This window comes from Vitis vinifera, chromosome 10 (assembly GCF_030704535.1).
Source record: "Vitis vinifera cultivar Pinot Noir 40024 chromosome 10, ASM3070453v1".
NCBI classification, from domain to species: Eukaryota; Viridiplantae; Streptophyta; class Magnoliopsida; order Vitales; family Vitaceae; genus Vitis; species Vitis vinifera.
The window spans coordinates 8,496,500-8,521,342 of record NC_081814.1 but is presented as its reverse complement, the minus strand read 5'-3'; the positions used below and the strand labels follow the sequence as shown (position 1 = coordinate 8,521,342).

General features: G+C 33.8%; 2 protein-coding genes across 2 annotated transcripts in view; one reads left to right on the top strand and one right to left on the bottom strand.

The window, feature by feature from the left end:
- The first annotated feature begins 1,021 nt into the window (after positions 1-1,021).
- On the top strand, positions 1,022-1,522 carry LOC104880545 (uncharacterized). Its single transcript, XM_010657492.1, has one exon. It carries the CDS (start codon positions 1,022-1,024, stop codon positions 1,520-1,522), a length of 501 nt encoding a protein of 166 aa, XP_010655794.1.
- Positions 1,523-15,451: 13,929 nt separating this feature from the next.
- The window catches only part of LOC100244640 (uncharacterized), a 29,137-nt gene continuing 19,745 nt past the window's right edge, over positions 15,452-24,843 (bottom strand). The window contains exons 27-48 of the mRNA XM_059740431.1: positions 24,333-24,404; positions 24,171-24,239; positions 24,023-24,094; positions 23,842-23,913; positions 23,634-23,705; positions 23,452-23,523; positions 23,287-23,358; positions 23,084-23,155; positions 22,919-22,990; positions 22,107-22,175; positions 21,473-21,538; positions 21,003-21,068; positions 20,865-20,900; positions 20,696-20,736; positions 20,134-20,510; positions 19,862-20,057; positions 19,383-19,517; positions 18,130-18,248; positions 17,801-18,011; positions 17,433-17,670; positions 16,547-16,697; positions 15,452-16,084 (exon numbers count right to left, since the gene is read on the bottom strand). Of these exons, the coding sequence (XP_059596414.1) occupies positions 15,731-16,084; positions 16,547-16,697; positions 17,433-17,670; positions 17,801-18,011; positions 18,130-18,248; positions 19,383-19,517; positions 19,862-20,057; positions 20,134-20,510; positions 20,696-20,736; positions 20,865-20,900; positions 21,003-21,068; positions 21,473-21,538; positions 22,107-22,175; positions 22,919-22,990; positions 23,084-23,155; positions 23,287-23,358; positions 23,452-23,523; positions 23,634-23,705; positions 23,842-23,913; positions 24,023-24,094; positions 24,171-24,239; positions 24,333-24,404 (2,704 nt within the window). The 3' untranslated portion in view covers positions 15,452-15,730. The remainder of the gene's footprint in view (positions 16,085-16,546; positions 16,698-17,432; positions 17,671-17,800; positions 18,012-18,129; positions 18,249-19,382; positions 19,518-19,861; positions 20,058-20,133; positions 20,511-20,695; positions 20,737-20,864; positions 20,901-21,002; positions 21,069-21,472; positions 21,539-22,106; positions 22,176-22,918; positions 22,991-23,083; positions 23,156-23,286; positions 23,359-23,451; positions 23,524-23,633; positions 23,706-23,841; positions 23,914-24,022; positions 24,095-24,170; positions 24,240-24,332; positions 24,405-24,843) is intronic.

The window sequence follows — 24,843 nt, the reverse complement described above, 5'->3', positions numbered from 1 at the left end:
TTGTTCTGAAAACCAAATACGTTGATGACGCCAAATTCTACCCACAATACACATGATTAAGAAGATTTTTAATATTCATTTTATCTAAAAAAGTATATTTGCATTTTTTTGACAAGTTTACGATTTGTTTGGTTGCTGTTTTTGAAAACTGTTCTGGAAAACAGTTTTTGAGAATAATTTTTAAGAACAGTTTTTTGTGTTTAAAAAAAAAAAATTATGTTTTGGAATTGAATTCTGGAAAACAGTTTTTGTTTTTTTTAAAAAAAACATGTTTGGTTGAATTAATAAAAAAAAAAAATTTAGAATAAGTAAAACAAAAAACATATTTGAAAGTTTTTTTTAATTAATAAAGTATTTTCTTCCATTAACTTGATATTATAAATATATAAATAATTTTCATATACACAATTCATTTAAATTTAAAAAAATTATTCCATTTTGAAATTTTTACACTAGTTATAATTTTCTTAAACAAATGATGACTTTATCACTATGTGTAAGTATATTAATTTCAATAATTTAATGAAAAAGAAAAGGTTTGTAGGTGAGGGTGTGGTGGTTGGGTGAAGCTCACCTTTGTGGAAACACAAAAAATAATTAAGAAAACACAAAAAAAAACACGAAAAATAATATATTTTTTGAATAGTGAAAAAACAATGAAAACATCTTTTTATTGTTATAGGTCTATCCTATATTTGAATGTTTTTAATCTATATTTAGATGTTTATCTCTTGTGACAACCTTAGATTTTTTGAGGTTTGATTTGATCCGAATGTAATTACTCTATTATAAATATATGTATATAGTTTGTATGTGGGAAGTTTTTTCTAGAATAGTTTTGATTTCTTTCATGGTATCAAAGCCACTATAAGCTCACGCTTTACTCGATCCTATGGTTGTTTCATCTAATGCTTTCGCTACCTTTAACCTTCCAACACAAGTTATTTCCATCAAGCTTGATGGTACTAACTTTCTTGCTTGGAGTGCCCAATTAATTCCACTTTTTCGGAGCTATGGCTTGATGGGGATTGTTGATGGTTCCAATCCCTGCCCTTCTCAATATTCTAGTGATGAGCTCTGTGATCAAAGTGTTTTTAACTCTGCATATGTAGTTTGGCAGTACAAGGATCAAACCGTGCTTGGTTGGATTGTCTCATCCCTTTCTCCTTCAATTGTTTCCACTATTTATGGTCTGGAAACATCTCGGCTTGCTTGGCAGGACCTCAATTTGCGTTTTGTTGCACTTTCCACTTCTCGAATTTCTCTCATCAAGAGAAAACTTCAATCTTTTCAGCAAGGCTCCATGTCGTGCCAAAGTTTTCAGGATGAAGTCAAATCTCTCTCAGATGAATTATTAGCAGTTGGCAAACCTGTTGAGGATTTTGACTTGATTTTATCTGTGCTTAATGGACTCAACTCCTCCTTTCATTCCTTTGTCACAACATACATGCTGTTTGCAAAGGAAAAATCCATGTCTTTTTCTGACTTTCATGCCGAGCTGCTCAACTATGATCTCATGTAGAAATTTCACAATCACACCATTCAACCCAAGACTAGTTCTTATGCTCTTTATTCCCATAAAAATAGTTCTAAACCAGGAGCACGTAGTAACAATATCAATCGGTCTCCCTCTTCAGGTACGTCCAAATTTCTTGGCTTAGTTCCATCTTCTTCACCATTTCGGCAGCCTCTACCCCACTTGCCATCTTCATCTTCTCCACTTGTGTCCCATGATTCTCAGTCTTGATCACCTTGTCAAATCTGCAAAAGAGAAAATCACCAGACATTAGATTGTTGCAACCGAATGAACTATGCATTTCAAAGGAGGCATCCCCCAACAGAGTTGGCAGCTATGGTTGCTGAGGCCAATACCACCTACCTGAATCATCATCAATGGTACGCTGATAGTGGTACGAATATTCATGTTACTTCTGATGCGGCTAATTTGGAAATTTCTTAGCCTTATGAAGGCACTAATACCGTGGGCGTAGGTAATGGGGCAGATTTGATAATCTCATGTACTGACAATGCTACTATTAAAACTCCTTTCTCTACTCTTGCTTTAAATGATGTTGCTTATTGTCCTCAAGCCTCTGCCCATCTTCTTTCTATTAATAAATTTTGTAAGGACAATAATGTGTTATTTGAACTTACTGGTTCCAATTTTTCTATAAAGGACCTCAAGACGAGGGACACGCTCATGACAGGGCCCAGTGATAGGAAATTGTACCCAATCAACCTACAACAGCTATCATCATCTAAATTTCATGCTTTCTCCATGACTGTTGGGGTTAAGGCCTCTACCGCTATTTGGCATTGTCGTTTGGGACATCCTTCATCGTCTACTTTACATAATGTTCTTCATAATTATTCTCTACCAGTTAGTGATTCTTTCAATAAAAAGTCTATTTGTGTGTCATGTCAACTAGGTAAGTCTAAGCAATTACCATTTTCTGCTTCCTCAAGAGAATCAACTACTCCTCTAGAGTTAATTCATTCCGATGTATGGTCCACTTCCACTCCATCTTTGAGTGGTTGTCTCTACTATGTTATTTTTATTGATGACTTTACTCGCTTTTGTTGGCTATATCCCATTTCTAATAAATCCGATGTTTATGCTATGTTTGTCAAATTCAAAATTTTAGTAGAAAAGCAATTTAATTATCCCATTAAGTAATTACAAAGTGACAATGGTGGTGAATACTGCTCCACCATTTTTAAACAAGTTCTGAGTGATAATGGGATTTTTCATCGGCTCTCTTGTCCGCATACCTCTCAACAAAACGGCCTTGTCGAGAGGAAACATTGTCATATAATCGAAATGGGACTCACACTCTTTGCATAATCTGGATTACCTAAGAAATTTTGGGTCGATGCTTTCTTAACATCCATATTTATCATTAATCAGTTGCCCACAAAAGTTCTCAATTTTTCTTCACCCTTTGAATGTCTATTTCATCTTCCTCCAGATTTTAGCTATTTTCGTTCCTTTGGGTGTCAATGCTTTTTGTGTCTTCGACCTTACATGCCTAATAAACTCTCTTACTGTAGCACACCATGCATTTTCATTGGTTATTGTTCTAATAAGAAGGGGTTTCGTTGCTATGATCCTTCCTCCCGACGTGTGTACATTTCCAGAAATGTGATCTTTGATGAAGTTATGTTTCCTACTCGTGTACAATCTCCTCTCATGGACTTTGATAGCAGCGTTCCTTCAACAGGTAATTCTCTACCCTTCTTTCCTTCTCATCTTTCACACATTTTCCCTTCATCTTCTCATTCCTTTTCAGTTTCACCACCTCACACTACTCCCATAATTCCCACTGACCATGATTTCTCTATTCCACCAGACACTCCATCAGACATCAACTCTCCTGTTTCCTCTTCTCCTAGCAACATCCTTGAGCCCTCATCTTCTGCTCTGACCAGTTCAACCCCTTCCTATCACGTTGTCACTAGATCACAAACTGGTCATCTTAGGCCTTGCACATACCCTGATTTTCATCTCTATTACTCAACACATCATCCCCTTCGAGCTTTGCATGCAGGTGTTATTATTTCCAAGCCTCATTCCTATGCTCAAGCTGCTGCTATACCTGAATGGAATTTAGCTATGGAGTGTGAATTCCAAGATTTGTTGAAAATGAAACCTAGACTTTATGTCCTCGTCCACCCGACAAAAATGTTGTTCCGAGTAAATGGGTTTTTAAATCTAAACGCCGACTAGATGGGAGTATTGAAAGACTCAAAGCACGACTAGTTGTAGTTGGTTATCTCCAACGTAGTGGTATTGATTTCTTTGACACATTCAGCCCAATTATTAAACCATCCACAGTTCGCATGGTCATCGCCTTGCTGTCTCATTTAATTGGGACATTTGGCAACTAGATGTGTCTAATGCCTTCTTTCATGAAATTTTGGATGAGGAAGTTTATATGGCTCAACCTAAAGGTTTTGAAGATCCTACTAATCCACAATTTGTGTGTAAGTTGCATAAATCTATTTATGGATTAAAACAAGCCCCTCGGGCTTGGTTTAATCTCTTATCCACTGCCCTTTTTATCTCTCGAATTTGTAAGCTCTCAGGTTGATCAGTCTTTGTTCACCTATCACCGTGACTCTAATCATGCATTCCTACTAGTTTACATAGACGACATTCTCGTGACATCTAATGTTCGGTCGTTTATTGATGAACCTATCTCTAATCTTCAGTTGGATTTTGCTATGAAGGGCAGTTATCATACTTCCTAGGTATTCAAGCTACTCGTCATTCTTCCGGTCTACATCTTCGGCAAACACGATACATTATTGATCTCTTAGATTCTGTCAACCTCATTAGCATACGTATTTATCGTGCCCCATGTGTTTCGGGTACTAAGCTATCCAAATTTGATGGAGATCTCTTGCTTGATCCTTCCGAATATCGTCACACAGTCGGTGCCTTACAATATATCACTCTCACTCGTCTAGATATCGCTTACTCCATGAATCAACTTTGTCAACATATGCAATCCCTAACTATAGCTCATTGGATAGCAGCCAAGTATGTCCTACGTTATCTGAAAAATACTCTGGACTTTGGATTCTTTTACAAACCTGGTTCTTTCACCATTAACGCATACTGTGACTCGGATTAGGCTAGTGACCCTTGTGAAACCAAGGTTTGGTTAATCTTGATTTTGATGATAACAAAACAAGGTTTAGAACTAATAATCATATTTCAAGTGTGATTAGGCAAAACAACTTCCAAAGTGGCAATCCAAAGACAAATCAAGCCAAGGAGAAATCATGAAGAAGAAGACCACCTCAAAGAGAAGAGTTTTTCAAGATCAAAGCTTCTTAGGATCTCTTTGTAAGGTTGTTGGTGCACTAGGACTTTCATGCATTTCATTATTTATTTATGCACCAAAATCATCCAACAGTAATATTGTTTTAAATATCTTAAGAATTGGATGATTTCATGATTTCAACTAAAACCTTGTGTTAAATGATTTTCAAACTTGTGTTAAAAGGTTTTAAGTTGAAAAAGGTTGAGTGTTGAGCCAAAAATATGGCTCAATTGGTTCAACCGGTCGACCGGTTGTGCTCATCCGGTCGAGGACCGGTTGAGGGAGGCCAAAAAGTTTCTCTCTCCCAGTGGCCTTCTCTTCCCGGTCAAGGTTGAACCTCAACCGGTTGAGGTCCGGTTGAGGCCCAACGGTCACTTTTCCTAACAGCTAGTCAACTGGTCGACCCCTAACTCGACCGTTCGAACCCCCAACGGCTAGTATGACCTTTTTCTTCTATAAAAATGCTCCAAACTTCATTGTTTCATAAGCTAAACCTTCCCAAATCTTTCTTGATTATATTTGAACTTTGGAAGAGTATTTTTGAGTGCACCATTATTCCAAAACTTGCATATCTTTAGTACACCATTCAATCCTAGTTTTTCTTGTATCTTTGAACCTAAAGTTTTATTACTAGGATTTTGAGAGATCATTATTTGTATATCTTTGTGAGGAATTTTCTCAAGTGAGGGGTATCACTTGATAGGTTGTTCAAGAGAAGGATATCTCTTGAAGAAGTGTAAAGGGTGCTTGGAGCCAAAAGTCCAAGAGGGTGAATTGGAACCATAATCCAATTGTAAAGAGATTGGAAGCTTGGTTGAAGCTTCAAGATAGTGGAACCCTCACTCGGTTAGGAGGTTGAGGAGAGTGGACGTAGGCAAGGAAGTATCGAACCACTATAAACTCTCGTGTTTGCACTCTCTCTTCCCTAACTCTTTTAAATTATATGCAATTGTCTTTATTTTGTTTATTATATACTTGCATATAATTGTCTCTTATTTTTGTATATTTTAAATTTTTGAAAAAGAGACCATCACCCTATTCACCCCCCCCTCTAGGGTGATTACCATAAGTTGGATTAGCCTCAAATTCCTAACAACCCTGATGACAGACGTTCAACGTCTGGCTATGGCGTGTTTGTTAGTCCCAATCTTATCTCTTGGTCGGCAAAGAAACAACCAGTGGTCTCTAAATCAAGCACTGAGGCCGAATATAGATGTTTGGCTCTAGTAACCGCTAAAGTATATTGGTTGTGTATGCTGTTATGTGAACTGAAAATTTCTCTTGATTCTCCTCCTGTTATCTGGTGTGATAACATTAGTGCTCTTGCACTTGCCTCTAATCCTATTTTTCATGCCCGTTCTAAGCATATCAAAGTGGACTATCATTTTGTGCATGAGAAAGTAGCACATCGAGACATCATTTTGGAGCACATTTCTACTTCTATTCAGTTTGCATATATTTTTACTAAAGGATATACGATTGATAGATTTTGTTTCCTTCGTGACAAACTAGCTATCTATGATCTTCCCGTTATTTTGCGGTGGAATGTTAGTGATAACGATAATGATAATGATAATTCAAATATTCAAGAAAACTCAAGTCAGTGAGCTGCGTTTCCGAGTTTATGTCCAACAGATCTATCCTATATTTGAATGTTTGTAATCTATATTTAGATGTTTATCTCTTGTAACAACCTTAGATTTTTTGAGGTTTGATCTGATCCAAATGTAATTACTCTATTATAAATATAAGTATATGTTGGTAGATCGGAGGGTTGGCCACGTCCATCAACTCCCCTTGTGTTCATCGTGGGCGTTTGGGTGAATGCACTATAAGGCTAGGGTATGAGCCTTTCCTACAAGCAATTGCTTTTAGGAGAGTTGGTAGCACTTGAGATCCTATAAGTGGTATTAGAGTCGAGGTCATGGGTTCGAACCCTAGGGATGTCGCTGAGGGGGAGATTGTTGGCAGATCGGAAGGTTGGCCGCATCCATCAACTCCCCTTGTGTTTGCCGTGGGCACTTGAGTGAATGCACTATAAGGCTAGGGTATGTGCCTTTCCTACAAGAAATTACTTTTAGGAGAGTTGGTAGCGCCTGAGGTCTTACAAGTGGTATCAGAGCTGAGGTCACGGGTTCGAACCCCAGGGATGTCGCTGAGGGGGAGATTGTTGGTAGATCGGAGGATTGACCGCCTCCATCAACTCCCCTTGTGTTCGCCGTGAGCACTTGGGTGAATGCACTATAAGACTAGAGTATATGTCTTTCCTACAAGCAATTGCTTTTAGGAGAGTTGGTAGTGCCTGAGGTCCTACAGTATATACTCTGTATCTGGGAAGTTTTTTCCAAAACAGTTTTGGTGTCTTTCATAGAAAACATAAAAAACAAAAACACACCCCCTTTCCCAAACAAGTTTTTTGTATTTTTTGTTTTCAAGAATAAAAAACAGTTCTTGAAAATATTAACCAAACGGGCCCTAATATTCCATCAATTTTTGGACAAGTTTGACATGCAAAATATATTTGCATTTTTTGTTAGGGGCATTGTTGAAATTCTACTATATGAAATTCTTAATAATATTAAGAAATCTCTTAAATCTCAATCTCGATCATTTTCTATCTTTTCTTGTATGTATTCTAGTCTAAATGATAGTGATCTTATAAATATAAAGGTTGTGGTTGACCCTTGAACCAATATGTAATGGGGCTTAAGCCCAGTGGATATGGGGTTGTGATCCAAAGCCTCTGAGGAACCATGGGGGTGGGGGGCTTGGGCCTTAACTCTTCAAGATGAGCACCCTCAGGTATCCATTTCTAGTACTGCATGTAGCTTCCATTTCACAAAAATCTCACAACTCAAAAGTAATGTCTTTCCTATGATTCATTTGTTTAAGGTTCATAGATAGGGATACACTTTTTATTTTTTATTTTTAAAATAGAAATTCTTTTTTTTTTTTTTAAATTCCTTTTAAAATTGTAAAATTTGTGAAGGTAATTTAAGAATGTTTGGTTCCGAAAATTTAAAGTATAGTAAATAGAAAGGAAAAATATAAGAAAAGAAAATGATAAGAATTTTTTTTCCTCTTATATTCCTTTAAATTTTTTTTCTTCACATTTTTTCATGGTCTTAATATTGTTTTTTCCTTTCTAAGAAACAAACATATCTTTCCTAATATGTTGATTTCACTCTAACACTATTTCTTAAAATTAATAATGGTTCATATTTTTTTATTAAGAAACAATCTAGGAAAAAAAAATTCATCTTTTAAATTATTGCAAATTTTTATATGTTTTAATTTTAAAATTCATTTTTAAATTAAGATCTATGATTTAGTTTATTTACCATTCCTCTAATCATCCCAGTCACAAGAAAATGAGAATTTACATGTCTAAACAACTACTGCATTATCAAAATAGTCTGAATTCATCCATTCCAAGAGTGTTCATCTTTTTTTTAATAATAGATGCAGAGACAAACACAACTGCAACACACAGCCTAGGCTATTAACATTGAGCTCCAACATAAACTCAATGCCACAATTCCAATCATTGAAAGAAAATCACTACATTTCCATGTCATATCTTCAGCTTCATATTTTCTGTCATATGGAAATCTAATGCATGGTTTACTAGTCAAGTCCAACTCCAAAAGTTCTAGACAAGCTTTCATAAAAGTCTAAATCCTACCTTATTTCTATACAAATCACTGATATAGACCCTTTCTTTTGTCTGTTAAGTTGCCAAGAATATAGGAGGAAAGTAATGAAAGAAAACAAGGCAACCTCTGAACTTTGTTTGCTTTTCCTCCATCTTCTCACAACCAAACTGAGCATCAAGAACAATCTGGAAAGAACAACCACCAAAGCAGATGTTCATCAGAATGGAGTTTGAAAATCTGATAAGTACTGTTGGAAATATGCAAGTAGTGAAATCAAATGCTGCATAACTAATGCACTGCTCTATTAGCAACAAGTTCAAAGCACTTGGAATTGAAAGCAACAACTTGATTACTTTTACTTCCAGAATGAAGCTAAAGTTTCCAAGAGATATAAAAGCTCTTACGAAATGGTAATTACCAAGAAAGCTTTCACACCATGAAGAAATTAATACGAGAGAAGATTGATTTGATATAGACCCTGAGAAGATGTGGAGTAAGATTCATTCATTGTTGAATCCAATGACCTGTTGAGTGGCTCATTGGTACTATACCTCTCAAGTTGCATCTGATCATACTGGCCTCTTGATAGATGTTACTTTCCATGAACAAGAATCTTATTTCACCATTCCTTATCTTCAAGGGGAGAATTTGGTAATGGAAGATAAGGATAGGGGGGATTTTTTATTCCTTGATCTGCCATCACTTCCCTTGTCAAAACAATCTCGTCCCACTGATCATTTGATTGAAACCTTACCCAAATTGCTCTATTATCCTGAACTTGTGCTGCTTGATCAACCTAAACCTGTGCCTGAAAATCCAAAATCCGACCCTGAGAATGTGAGATTTGACAAAGTGTTTTCGAGGAAGAAGACAGTTGTCCCTGAATCTGTGAAAGTCCAAGACTTCAACCTAAATTATGAGAATGAGGGAACAATTTCTAATCCTTCATTGCAATTTGAATCTCATGTGAACAATGATGACCAAGACCTCCCTATTATTGTTAGGAAAGGGATTAGAGAATGCACAAATCGACCTCTATACCCTCTTACACACTTCCTATCCTTTGAAAAATTTTCACCAATTCAAAGAGCCTTCCTTGTCAGCCTAAACACTATTTCTATCCCTACCACCATATCTGAGGCTTTGACCAATGAAAAATGGAAACAAGCTATGAATATAGAGATGGAGGCATTAGAAAAAAAAACAAAACTTGGGAGTTGGTAAAATTGTTGGCAGGAAAGAAACCCATGGGGTGTAAATGGGTTTATACTGTGAAATACAGAGTAGATGGATCAATAGAAAGATACAAAACTAGATTGGTTGCCAAGGGTTATACTCAAACCTATGGGATTGATTACCAAGAAACTTTTGCTCCGGTCGCAAAGATGAACATTGTTAGAGTCTTATTGTCATTAGCAGCTAAATATAATTGGGATTTGCAGCAATTTGATGTCAAGAATGTTTTTTTGCATGGAGAACTATAGGAAGAAATTTATATGGAGGTCTCGCCAGGTTATGACAATAATTTAGTTGCTCATATTGTATGTAAATTAAAAAAGGCCTTGTATGGAGTTAAGCAATCACCACGAGCATGGTTTGGAAGATTCGCAAGAGTGATGATAACCATGGAATATAGGCAAAGTCAAGGAGATCATACGTTGTTCATTAAACACTCATCTTCGGGGGGACTCACAGCTCTCTTGGTGTATGTCAATGACATAATAGTGACAGGAAACGATGACAAGGAGAGATAGGTTCTAAATCAATGTTTGGCTAAGGAATTTGAGATCAAGGCGTTAGGGAGGTTGAAATATTTTCTTGGTATTGAGGTGGCTCACTCTAAGCAAGGCATTTTTATCTCCTAACAGAAGTATGTTATAGATCTTCTCAAAGAAACTGGCAAGACCACATGCAAACCATCAAGTACTCTGATAGACCCGAATCTTAGACTCGGAGAGGTAGAAAAGAATGCTACAGTAGATAAAGAAATGTATCAATGTTTGGTGGGAAGACTCATTTATCTATCTCATACACGACCAGATATATCATATGCAGTGAGTGTGATTAGTCAATTCATGCATAGTCCAAAGGAAGCTCATCTACAGGCAACTTATCGAGTGTTACAATATCTCAAAGGGACATTAGGTAAAGGTATTCTGTTAAAAAGGAATGAAGGGTTAGTACTTGAGACATACACAGATGCTGACTATGCTGGCTCAATTATTGACAGAAGGTCAACCTCTAGATATTGCACCTTTCTTGATGGAAATCTAGTGACATGGAAGAGTAAGAAACAGAATGTGGTAGCGCGGTCTAGTGCGGAGACAGAATTCCGAGCAATGGCTCAGGGTGTGTGTGAACTACTATGGTTGAAGATCGCTTTAGAAGACTTAAAGATTAAATGGGATGGCCCAATAAAACTCTATTGTGATAATAAATCTGCAATCAGCATAGCTCACAACCCGATACGGCATGATCGAACGAAGCACATTGAAATTGACAGACACTTCATCAAAGAGAAGTTGGATAGTGGATTGATATGTACACCTTATGTGTTTACACATGGTCAACTTGCCGATATACTTACCAAAGGGCTAAGTAGTTCACTGTTTCAAAGCTTTGTATCCAATCTGGGAATGGTGAATAGGTATTCACCAACTTGAGGGAGAGTATGGGAAAACGTGAATTATGGTTGTAAATTAATGGCTTGTATTTTGCTGCGTATAATAATTATGCTAGTTTAGGAGAGTTTGTTTGTAACAGCCAGAATTCCTAGAATTAGGTTATTTTAGTTAGTTTCCTATTTTGATCTTGTTGTTATTATTATTATTGTTGTTGTTCTTTTTTTTTTCTTCTTCTTCTTCTTCTTGTTATCGTTATTATTATTGTTGTTGTTGTTGTTATTGTTATTGTTTTTGTTATTATTGTTGTTCTTGTTCTTGTTGTTGTTCATCTTGTTCTTCTTCTTCTTGTTCTTATTATTATTATTATTATTGTTGTTGTTGTTGTTGTTGTTGTTGTAAATTTAAGAATTTAATTTCTTATTTATTTTTCTTTTATTTTTTACATTGTCATAAAATATCAAGTTGTTTAACTTTACTTGTAAATTTCATGGAGGTGTTTAAAGCTCGTCAATGGTATAGTCATCATAAGGTTAATGGATAAATAGATTATGTCCTTTAATTAAACTATTATCTTCTTATTCTTATTATTATGGTTATAATTATTTTTATATTATCTTCTTTGTCTTATTATTATTGTCATAGAAAGCTTACTTTTAGTGTAAGCATGGGTTTTGAAAATTCTTCAATGGTACTGACACAAATACATCTATTACATCCATTAACTTTATTTATGCATGTATTTGATGCTATCAAAATATATTATTGGCTCGAAAATCCTTGTCAAATAGTTTTAGGTAGTGTTTTTTTTTTACTGAATAGAAAAAACCAAAATATTTGGCTTTTTCTATTCAGCTAAAAGTAACATGTTAATATCATTTAACATAACTAAATTGAACATATTGATAACAAGTTCACTTTAGTTATATTGGATGATGTTAACAGGTTACTTTTAGCTGAATAGAAAAAGTCAAATATTTTTGTTTTTTCTATTTAGCCAAAAAACAAACACCACCTTAGTCTCAAATGATGTTGTTGGAACAAATACCTTATTGAACATGTTCAATTTTCATATCTAAATATTTCTTTGTTTATTATTCTTCATTTTTTTTTCTTTTTTCATTTTCTAAATTAATCATAAGAATGTGTTCATCAATCCTCACCTTTGTTTTCTATAGCTAGTTAACAATCTTAAGCAACATAATAGGTGTAAAGTCCTTAAATGGGCAAGTTTTGTATATATATCCTATTTTATTTTTATTGTATTCTATTATCTTTTCCTCCTCATCATCCTCGTCCTCATTATTGTCATCGTCATCATCATCATCTCCATCATCTTCATCATGATCATCGCCATCATCCTCCTCATTATCACCAACATCACCATCATTATCATTACCATCATTTAATTATTTAACCTTTAAGGAGCATGGTGTCCCTAACATGCTTAGGGCATGATTTTGGATTTTTGTAGTAGTGTGATGCAATACAAAAACCTTCCATAAATAGGTAGTCCTCGAGAATTTTATTTCTTAGTTATCTTTCTTCTATTTTTATTTTGTTATAGAAAATCAGGTTGTTAGCCTTTACTTGTAAATTTCATGGAGGTGTTCAAAGCTCTTTGACCATATAGTTACCATAAAGTTAATAGATAATTAGGTTGGGTCATCTAATGAAATTGTTATCTTCATATTCTTATTATTATGGTATAATTATTTTTATATTGTCTTTATTCTCTTTCATACTTGACAATTAGAAAGTTGCTTTTAGTGTAAACATCTAAATGTTATACATGGGTTTTCAAAACTCCCTAATGGTATTGACACATGCACAACTATTAGTTTTATTTATGTAGGTATTTGATGCCATCAAATCATATCATTGGCTCGAAAATCCTTGTCAAAAAGTTTCGTTCCTAGTGATGTTGTTGGAACAAATACCTATCAAATGGATTAAACTATGTTAGACCTTATATTAAAAACCTTAATGGATTAATTGGACCCTTTTTATAGCAAAACAAAAAATACTGGCCATAAATATTTTAACCAAGAAGATATTAAACTAGTAGAAAAAATAAAAGAACTTGTAAAGATAAAAGATATTACCCTTAGAAATTGAGTGTAAAATAGTCCAAACTAATATAATTTATGTCTTTTATTTCTTATCCTCCTAGTATTTACATTCTAGATTATTAACATGTGAAAGAACTTAATAATAGATTATGCACTCAATGTGAAGAATTTATATAAGCTGGTGATAAACTGCATACTTTAAGGCAAAATGTATAGGATTTAACTAAAGATATTAAGAAACTAACCTCTCTTAAATGTTTGAGTGAATATGAGTTAGGTATAAAAGAATCTTACAATGAACTTTTTATCACAAAAACCTTAGATAAAAAAAGAAATTGTAAGATTTTATATTAATAATTTATATGCTAGTTCCTCCACATAAACAAACCATTGGTTTAGAAAACTCGAGAAAAAAACAAAGACAACATAAAGCATCTAGTTAGGACTTAGGAAAGAAATTAGAAGATTTAAAAACCATAATTTGCTAAGAAACAACTTAGATTATATCAAAGATAATTAAAGAAGAGAAATTTGTTAGAAAGGAAATAGAACAAATAAAACTAGAACAACAAAACTTGAAAGAAATATTAGACAAAGTCAATCAAAAAGTAGATAAACTTTTTAGATCAAATATATAGTTAAAAAGGCAAGTACTCTAGAAGAACAAAATATAAACAACCTTTAAAAACAATTTGAAAATTTTAATTTAGGAGAAAAACCAATAACTAGATCATAATGAAAAGCAAATTTTTTTTTAACCAAAAAGCTTAAGAGTGAAACCATGGAAATAATAGAAGTAATAAATCGAAGAGAAATGTAAAAGAATTTGTAGAAGAAAATTTGAAAAAGATAGTAAAAGAAGTAACTCTTTACAAAAAATAGTTAGTTCAAAATTTTAAAATAACTAGATTTTTAAACTAACATACTATAAGTTCAGTAGGAAATATTGTATATTTAGATTTAGTTTTTTTAGAAACAAAACATAAACTATTAAAAAATAAAATCGATAACTATATGCATTTAGGAATAATTTTATTAGGAATAATATGACTCCATCGTAAAGAAATAAGAGCACTTGTAAACATTAGAGCCCGTTTGACCATATTTTCTAAAACTTGTATTTAAAAATTGTTTTTAAGTTCAAGAACAAAAAATATTTTTCTAATATTTTATAAAAATAAGGGTGTTTGGAAATTATTTAAAAAAAGAAAAGAAAAAATTGTTTGCACAAGTTGTTTATATATATATATATATATATATATATATTTATTTATTTATTATGTAAAAACATTGCAAATTAAATTTATATAATATAAATTTAATTAAATTTTAAGTCTTATTAAAAATCAAAATGATTTTGTAATTATAAATAAATTTAATAATAAATAGAAGAAGAGGTTGACTTTACTAAAGAAGAAGGGATAGGCAGGTGCTTGTGGGCCCCATCCCCAAAAAGAATAATAATAATTTAAAATAATTTTTAATAATATTTTATTTAAAATAAATAATGAATTAAGTTTTTTATTTTATGTACATATTTAGTACCGAATTGCGAACATAATATTTTAAAATATTTTTATTTAATTTGCAATTAATTAGATCGGTTTTTTGAATTTAAAATTATTTTTTAAAATTAAAAATTTATTAAAGAATTTAAATTATTAAATATGTTTTACTTAAGTTATAATTTATTTACTTAAATTCAAGAAATATAGTTATGTGTATAAAAGAACAATAAAGTTATGGCTTATAATATATCTATTTTGATTTTTTTGAATGGTTAAATCTTTTTTTTTTGTTTCAATTTATTTTTTAAAATTGTTAAATACATTAATAAATTCAATAGAAAGTGTTACTTAATTTGAAGTTCATTTTTATGAAGAGAAAATTTATAAAAATATAATTATGTGCAGAAAAAAAAAAATCATTATAAACCAATTTTTATCCATAAAATCTATAAACTTAAAAGCAGATTGTTACAAATGGTATCAAAGTTGATCTCCCTTATATGAGTTTTTGTTTGTTTGTCTCACAAAGAATACCTATTTGTTTGACCTCATAATTTTATGTGACTGACGATTTAAGGAAGAACACAGAGAAAAAATGGGTCTTAGATGTACTTATTAAATAATAACTTATGAATTTGCATAATAATTACTATGTGACATTCTTAGCTAAAAAACTGTTTATGATATTTCTTGTTTTTCATATATATATATTTTTTACATGTAAGATTAGATGAATGATAATAGGAATAGTCTCTAACAAAGATATAATGAATGTAGATCTTTATTAATACTTCTTATTTACAAATGGAGTTAACCAACATGTGACATCTATGGTTTGGAATGCATAACAAGAAGGCTGAATGATATACTGTTTGATAAGCAATTTGAAAGTACTTTTTCTTTGTATTTGGAATTAAAATGGATCACTTTTGCCTCAAAATGAAGTAACAACTTCCAACAATAAGTAGAGCACTGACAAAATACTAGCTACCAAAGAAAAATTCTCACCATGACTGAATTAATACAAGGCAAGGTAGAGACATTTTATGGATCTTGGGAAGATGTAAAGGAAGATCCACTCCGTGCTGTACGTGATGAATGATTGAGGGGCTCAATTTCACTTGAGCTCTGTAATTGTGTCTGATCATGCTGGCCTCTGAGGGCTTCAAACCCAAATTCATCACCATAAATACTAGGATTCAGAGGGTATTCCTGAACGACAGTTTGACCTTTGAGCATGCTCACCACTGCAGACATGGTAGGTCTAAGTGCGGGAGATGCATTGGTGCATAATAGGGCAACTTTAATCATCCTTATGGCCTCTTCCTTTTTGAACTCAGTCCCCAAGTTTGGATCCACTAGCTCCATTAAATTTCCTTTCTGTTGTAAAACAAAAGCCTGAAGGAAGCAAAAGAGAAGGTTGGAAATGTTTAGAAAAACAAATAAAATCATATCAACCTCCATTCAGACAATGAGAGATTATAATAGTTCACAATCTAGGAAACGGCCAAGACACAAGGAAATGACCAATGCGAAAGGGGAGAAAATGAAGCAAAATGGAAAATGGAAGTGGTCTTGATGCTGTCATTATGTTATGTCTATCCGCCTAACATTTGTTACACTACTACTAGGTTGATTACTTCTACTCTCTCTTTCTCTCCATCTCCCTCTCTCTCTCTCTCTATCTATCTATCTATATCTCTCACTCTTGCTCACCCTCTCTCTCCTTCTCTCCCTCCCTCTCCACAATGAAAGCAGCTTGACCAAGTTAAACAGACAAATTTCAGAAAAAGTGAACTGGTTTCAAACTATTATCTTGATTTAACACATGCAAAGAACAAGAAAAAAAAACTGACTTACCCAATCTAGAAGACAAAAGTAATCCTCATTTGGTCTATATTTCATGTTGTTCTTCCCTGCAACAAGTTCCAAAGCAACAACCCCAAAACTGTATACGTCGGCTTTATAGGTTAAATAACCCCATAATGCATACTCTGGTGCCATGTATCCTCTGCACAATAACCCCAAAACATCACTTGTATTTTAGGTAAACAAGTGCAAATTATATTTCTTGCATTGGTAATTTGTACACATCAATGCAATTAAAAAGGGTTCCAGAATCAGGCAATAACTCCATTTGCTGAAAATGATTGTTAAAATGTAAGCAATCTTACTGATGCAAACTAGCTAACAACATCTGAACTTCAAGAGCACATGCAGTGTCCAGACTGACCTATTTGTTAAATAAACTCTCTACCAAAATGTACCATCACTTGTAGCAACTTCTTGAATTTGACTAACAGAGTATAAATAACCACCACAGATGATAACTGATGGCAGTAATCCTTTTAATTAACTAGTTCTCAAATAAGCCTGAATATTGTTTTATCATCAAACAACAACCTCTATGCAAGTAGGGATTCAATGCTGATGTAGTTTCTGAAATACATAGATTTATACCAAAATACTGATACCACAAGAATTTTTTCCATATCAATATCCATATTAAAATTAGTTTACATGCTGAGATGTTAACCACTGACTGTTCAAGTATAAATCAGGGCAGAAATGGAGAAATTTTGATAAACTATTTTCTATATCTCATGACAGTGATTTAAAGAAATGAAAATTGATAAGAGAAATGTGTAACCCCTTCTTTCTACTTTAGTTTAATAGTAATATTATTGAAAGATTGCAACTATGTTAAAATTGTCATGAATTGAAAAGGAAGGGAGGAGAAATTTACATGGTTCCAGCAACTCTGGTGCTAATATGGGTGTTATCTTCTTCATCAAGTTTCGCCAGACCAAAATCAGAGATCTTAGGGTTAAGATTCGTATCAAGTAGTATATTATTTGCTTTTATGTCTCTATGAACAATTTTCAGTGTTGATCCTTCATGCAGGAAAGCCAAACCTCTTGCTATGCCAACACAAATCCTCTGCCTCGTGGACCAGTCCAAATTTAATCGGTATTCCACTTTACCTATAATTAACAGAAGTTGCCCAAACAATAGAGTTCATCAAACTTGTTAAGGACTGAATGTCAATATTTGATGACCAATCTTTTTAAATGGCATAACAAACACAATGAAATATAAAAGTATTAACCTTACCAAATAAAGCCCGAGCGAGACTATTGTTCTCCATGTATTCATATACCAATATCAGTTGATTTCCTTCAACACAACATCCATATAATCTTACAAGATTTGGGTGTTGTAAAGCAGAAATCATTCCAATTTCATTCACAAATTCACGACTTCCTTGCTTTGACTTGGTGGAAAGTTGCTTCACTGCAATTATGGTTCCATCTAATAATGTACCCTATATAGAAATGTTGAGTATACCTTAAAGTATTGGTCTAGCTCCAAATCTCATGGATAAAAAATTTAAGAAGTAAAAATTAAAAATTAAAAATTTAAGAACTAATTCTGTGGAGTACCTTGTAGACAGATCCAAAACCTCCTTCCCCAATCTTATTTGCAGCATCAAAGCTGTTTGTAGCAGCTTTAATTTGTCTCAAGGTAAATAAACCAGTTTGCAGATCTAATCCTCTCAACTCTGTCCAAGGAAAAAGGTTAGATTGTTGAATTATATCTTAGTGCTACTTAATTAGTTAGAATACATTCGAAATAATAAGATCAAAGTAAATGCAACTGGAAAACACTAGTGCTCCATTTTATTGCCAAGAAGTTATATGTAATAAAATAGAGAACCCATGGAACTTCTCAAGGCCCACTCCAACCTAAGCCGCTTATATGGTTTCCCTTGGAATCTAACCGAGCATAACATCATGCCCATCTTGATTCCCCTGAGAGATGTATATATAGATGGACCAAATATTATCAAACATCCAGTATATGCAGAACGGTGAGACTCTTGGAGATACTCCATTTATTTTTTATTTATATTTAATCATTCATATACAGGGGACATTCTAAAAAACCATAGAATTGTACATAAAAGGTGGGAAACTATAGAACTCTAGAACAAGGAATGGTAAACAGCATAAAACATTCTGGGGAAGGTTCCAAGCATGGTAAAGTATTCTAAAGTGCTTCAAGATGCCTATACATAGGTAAAGGGCCCCATTTAGAAAAAGCACCTCCAAGAACTTGCATTCAGAGGTTCCAAGCATGGTAAGGCTTTCTTTATGCAGTAACACTTTCATTCTTTTTAGAGTGTGCTGTGTGCTCTTTGTGGACAGCTCCACATTTCTCATTGAAGGTTAACTAGCATCACAAGGGCTGTTTGCCAAGGGAAAACCAAGGCATTAACAATTAAGTGAAGTGATAAGCCCCAAAAAATGTTTCTTGTAATGTGTCCATTTTCTTCTTATCACTTAAAATAAAACACTTGTAGCTCAATTTCATCATGATGTTTGGATTCATTTGAAATAATTAGTCTTTCTTTAGTCTTTCTACTGAATTTTCTGCTTATATGGTCAATTTCTTTCTGAGATATCTGCAACATCTTAATAGCTCTCTAATAATCATTCTCTTAAGAGCCAACTTTATTTCTGCTTAACATATTATTTTTTATTTAGGTCATGGCCAGTGTGAGTCTATTGGCTACTTATAATTATATTCAAGTTGCCACAAATTCTTCCTATTTCCTGCAATAGTTGGGAAACATACTTATTTATTATCCTTCTCACACAGTCACACCAAAGCTTGTGTCATAGATTTACATTACCTTGTTCTCTTGATGTTCTCTGTCCAAAGTAGCATTTCCAGCAAATAAGGCCCAAAATTGTGAAAATGAAAACCAATACTGAAACTAGAACTGCAATGAGTATCTTCTTTTTGCCATTAGAAGGAGGCTTGAAATCTATCAAAAACAACAACAACAACAGTGTTAGCTTGAATGCTATGATTAACACATAATTCCACTCGATTGATGTTTTCTATAATAAGATTTTCTTTAGAATTGCAAATATCAGAGAGAAAATTGGTTAGAAAAATAAAATAAAATAGAGGAATTGAGCTGGTTTTCATGAAGTTGTTAAATAACTGTCTGAGGTTACAAAACTATTTATCTCATAATTTAATAGAATAACTTTATAGTTATTTGTCATAGCAGAACAAGTTGGGCAACAAAAAGGCACATCCAACTTCACTATGAAAGAGAAAGACAAAGAAATTTCACTAGGAATGAATAAGGCCTAAACTCACCAGATTCCACAGAAATAGCTGATATGAGAGGACCATAAGTTCCTCTGCTTGGTATAGCTGTTGTTCCCTTGCCAGCCCAATGAAAGCGGATCTCTAAAGTTTTATTCTTCACAACTGCTTTAAATTCTTTTACAACTACCTTATCAACCCCTTGTGCTGCTTGTACAATATTAAAATCCTCCAATTCCAACTTTCCCTGCAATTAACTAATTAAATCAACTAACCTTCTATAACAAACCAAGCACCAATCTAATTTTTTCTATTATGAGTACCTGAATATAAACATTAAAAATCCGTCTGCCAAGGCTATGAAAGGATTTATTGCCTCTGATAATTATCTCTGCAAAGTGAATTTTTACTGTATAGTTCCCATCCGCTAAGCAGCGCCCATAGTAAGTAAAAGACAGAGGAGAAAGTCGTGCTCTGGTGTACAACTCAGAGTGGTTCATTCCAAGTACGGATACATTTTGTGCTATGTAATCATTTATGGTTCTGTTATGATCCCAGAAGTGTCCAGTGCTACTAAATCCCCAATAATCAGTCATAGGATGAAATTTTGCTGAACCTCCTTCATATTGATCCCCTTCATAAACAACATTTCCAACCGTAGATTTCTCTCCACCACAATTTATATGCAATGAATAACGATCTTAAGAAAACAGAAAAGTTATAGATAGTGATCAGTTATATTAAACATAAATAAATATATAAATAAATAAAACTAAATTTTATGTCCTTGATGAGATGATATAATTTCATTTCAATACCAAAGATAAGTCCCAATCATCTCGAATAAAATAACTGAGAAATTCACCTCACATTTTATGTACTCACCTTTTTGACAAGGATAGTTTTTCAAGCACCCACCAAGTTCTCTGAATTAATGTAGCATTGGTCCAAAAAAGAAAGAAAAGAAAAGAAAAGCAAAAGAATCAATGTTGTGCAAGAAAAAAAATATACAAATTGCTTCCCTTCACACTCAAATTATAAGTAATAAGCTTACAAGTTCCCCTCCTCAGAAAAGCTTCTGAACAAGTTCCTAATGAAACAAAAAAGAAGATAATTTAGTATAGACAGTGAATGAAAGAAAAACTGTGCATAAAGCTTGACAAGGTTTAGTTTACTAAGAAATAGTTCTTACAAGCTATCTCGACAAGAGGGTGGTGCAGATTGCTCAGAGAAGTTATTATAAGAAAGATCTATTTCACTGCAAAAACACAAATGACTCTTTAAACACAATATAACTCCATGAAAGCTAATATACAAAAACACTTTGAAAGAATTGTGTAAGTTATAAGTGCTAAAGAAGATTGTATGCGGAATTTAATCTAATTTGCAACTAATAGCTAACAAGTAGTTAGGAGCTTTTCTAACGAGAACATTTCTTTCTTCCATTGCAAATAGAGGGATGCAAATAGCAAGAATAGAATCAGCAATCAAGCTCCAAAGAGGTCAAAGAAGAATGCGTTCATAGGGGGGAGTTCATGTGTATGTTTGTGTACAACCTTACCTATGTATGGTTGGGTAGATAAAAAGAAAGGTAATAGATAACAGAAGATGGACATCAAATCTCAAGCAAAATTAACTCAAGATGCTGGATGAAAAACATACGTGCGGCTCTGCCTTCCCTTGATTCCATCTGGAATATTTCCATTAAGCTGGTTGCCTATCAGACACCTAATCGGCACGCAAAAATGGTTTATTGTTAGAGCTTTCCAATGTAACGGAACACGAGGAGCACAAAATAATAATGAATGTAGATGTAGAAAGACCTACTAAAGAAAATGAATGTAGATGTAGAAAGAACTATTAAATAATAATGCACTGACAGGGAATTTAACCTAGTTATGAACCATGGCAGGGTACTATTTTACCACTAGGCCACTAATGCAACTTTTTTTATTATCTCAAAATGTTCTACAGGAGAAGATGGAGAAAAAATTGAAATTGAAATTGAAATTTTCACGAGGGTAATCCACACAAGTATTAAAGCCCTTGCCCCAAGTGATGCAGTCTCCTAATGCACCAGGCTTGTGGCCTCCTCCATGACCCATATAGCTGGGGGCAAGCGAGTATACCTACTACTCATAACCAGGCAAATGTATGACCCCGGAACAATTATAAGAGTGAACTAATAGTGTATAGTTTTAACCCCTCTATCAATTTTTATGATAGACACAATATAGATAGGGAAGACTTCTATGCATTACAATTACACAACATGTCCTAAGTTTCTGTTTCTTACATGACCTCCACGTTTGTTAGGCCATCAAGATTTGGAATCTCTCCGTTCAACTTGTTGAAGCTGAGATCTCTGTGAGAAAACAACAGTACAAATGTCATAATAAAGCACTAAAATAGAAGTTCATCCAAATGATGGCTTAATTGAATTTGGTGCAATATAAATCTCAAGAGATAAAAGGTCATTAGTCTGAAGATACAGGGGTAAAGAAAAAAGGCATAACTCATTGATAGACATAGAATTACCGACCCCTAGACCAGCCATTTATCCCCTTTCTTAATAATAAAGTCAGGGTGTGTATATTATCATTTGAGGGCCAATTTTTAATCTCACAAAAGTATTTTGGCACAGAAAAGCCACCCAACAAATTCAATAAGTGGGGGAGATGAATTACAAGAGGAAAGGATCCCTTCACAAAAGGGAAAGAGAAAAAAGAGCTTCCAACTAAGGAGTCAAAAGATAAAAATATAGTTTAGACCCAAAGGAGCTGGTAATTTCCATCAACATACAGTCTCCCAATATAGCTTTGGCCCATATTGTAAAATATTTGTCTTTCCTACTTTTTCTACCTTCATATGGAAAAATAAAAATGTAGAAAAAGAAAAAAAAAAAGGCACAATTTGCCTTAATGGTTAAAGGTCAAGGGTAAAGGGAAGGAACAAGAAGAGGAAGCCCCTACATGGTAGCCCACAATACAGGTTCTTACTGTAAAAAGCTAATGATACTTGACATAATCCACTACTCCAACTATTTAGGGACAACAAATTTGCCATAAAAGAAAAAGAAAGAGGAAAAGAAATGCATGGTAGAGTTACAAAAATCTCAATTCTGTCATCTCTGCTATATCTGGGGGGATCGGTCCTGAGATATTACAGCCCCTCAACATCCTGCAACATAAACTAAGTCCATGTAAGTACTAGTGCTAAAGAGTGTGAATTACTTTGCTTTAGAGCATTTTTTTAATCATAAATACCACTTACAACTTGTACATTCTTTTCATGCTTCTTAGGGGTGGAAAAGTGGAACCCTCTCCATTTAAGTCACTAATTCTTCTGCATAGAATCCCATCAAGAAAAAAATGGCAAAATGCTACTCTTGTCAGTAATATTTTATTAGTTTGAGAAGTTAATTATTATTGAAATTAAGCAAATTAAGAGATATGAACTAAGAAGGCTTAACTCACAGTTCAGTTAAATTACTCAAGACTGAAATATTAGAAGGTATGGGCCCTTCCAAACCACTAGCTTGGATCTCTCTGTTAATCAGGTAAATCAAATGAACATGTAGTGCACCCGAAAACTTTTAAAATGAAGAGACTGTAAAATACTTAAACCAAAAAGAAACTTACAATTGCTGAAGTTGCTTCCAACTTTGAATGAAACTGGGTATTTTTCCAGTGAAATTGTTGCTGCTAATCCTACTGCATTTGGCCCAAAATAGGTATGAACATCACTAGAATTAATTATTTTAACATCACATATGCATAAAAGCCTTAAAAATACACAAGCACAAAGATTTACGAGAACATACAGCTCTTTCAAATTAGTTAGGTGAGCAAGCGCTTGAGGCAATGGTCCAGTGAGATTGTTAGAATTAAGAATGCTACAGTCACCAAAAAGAAGATCGAGTCAATGTAAGATTAATATAATTTTTAGAGATTATTAAAACCATCAAATTCAATAAACAAATGTTCTAAAATTGAAACAATGGAAAAAAAAATAGAAAATGAAAGACTAACAGCTTCTGCAAGTCGACCAGTTTGCCAAGCTCAGGGGGAACAGTTCCAGAAAACAGGTTGCCCTCAAGACCCCTGAAAATTCGATTAGTCAAGATTAAAGCAGGAGCAAACCAAAAAGGCTATAAATATTTAAGGGGGTGTGAGAGAGTGGGAAGCAAGTATTTGGTGGGTCAGAACATACAAATTTTTAAGGGTGGTAATATTCCCCAAGAAGTTTGGGATTCGTCCTGATAATCGGTTCATAGAAATGGACCTGCATGGAGTCAGCTTTATCAATCCTTGAAAGAATATTTATCTGCTAGATTGAGCATGAAGTGTGAGTATCTTACAGAGTTTCTAACTTTGTAGTTTCCCATTCAGGGGGTATGTTACCACTGAGATAGTTCCTAGCCAAATCACTTCAAACAAGAGAAAAAGATTGTTAGACCAATGAAAGCTGGGAATACAAATTTCAGGTTTGAAAAATATACGTGTGAGAAAGCACTTTTTACATTTTTTTGAGGTAGGATAGTTTCGCTAGGGCAGGTGGAAGCACACCAGCAAGATCCTGCCCTTTGAGAGATCTGTTTGAATACAGACATGAGAAAGGAGAGGAGCTTTTAATAACCAGTTATTCATGCTTAAAGCCACGTTATAGAAAGCATATAAGAGAGTCATCTCTATTCAAATAAATACACAGTAAAAAAAATCAAAATTCCGAATGCTTACAGACTTGCAGTAAATTAACCAAAATCATGTACCTTGGAAACACCTAACTAACATGATTAGAGCCACACTTAAGAGTAAGATTACTGTGCAGACCTTGAAAACCATTCAAGCACCCCCATGTAAAACATTGGTATTTGATGTGCTAAAAAGATTACTCTTCCGTCACTGAAACCTTTTAAAGGAAGTTATAGTTTCAACTCTATCCAATAACTTTGGCTTCCACACTTGTCTTGAAAGCTGATGCTTCTCCCTTTTAAAACCAAAATGAAGCCAATCTTGCACTGTCCCAGAAGA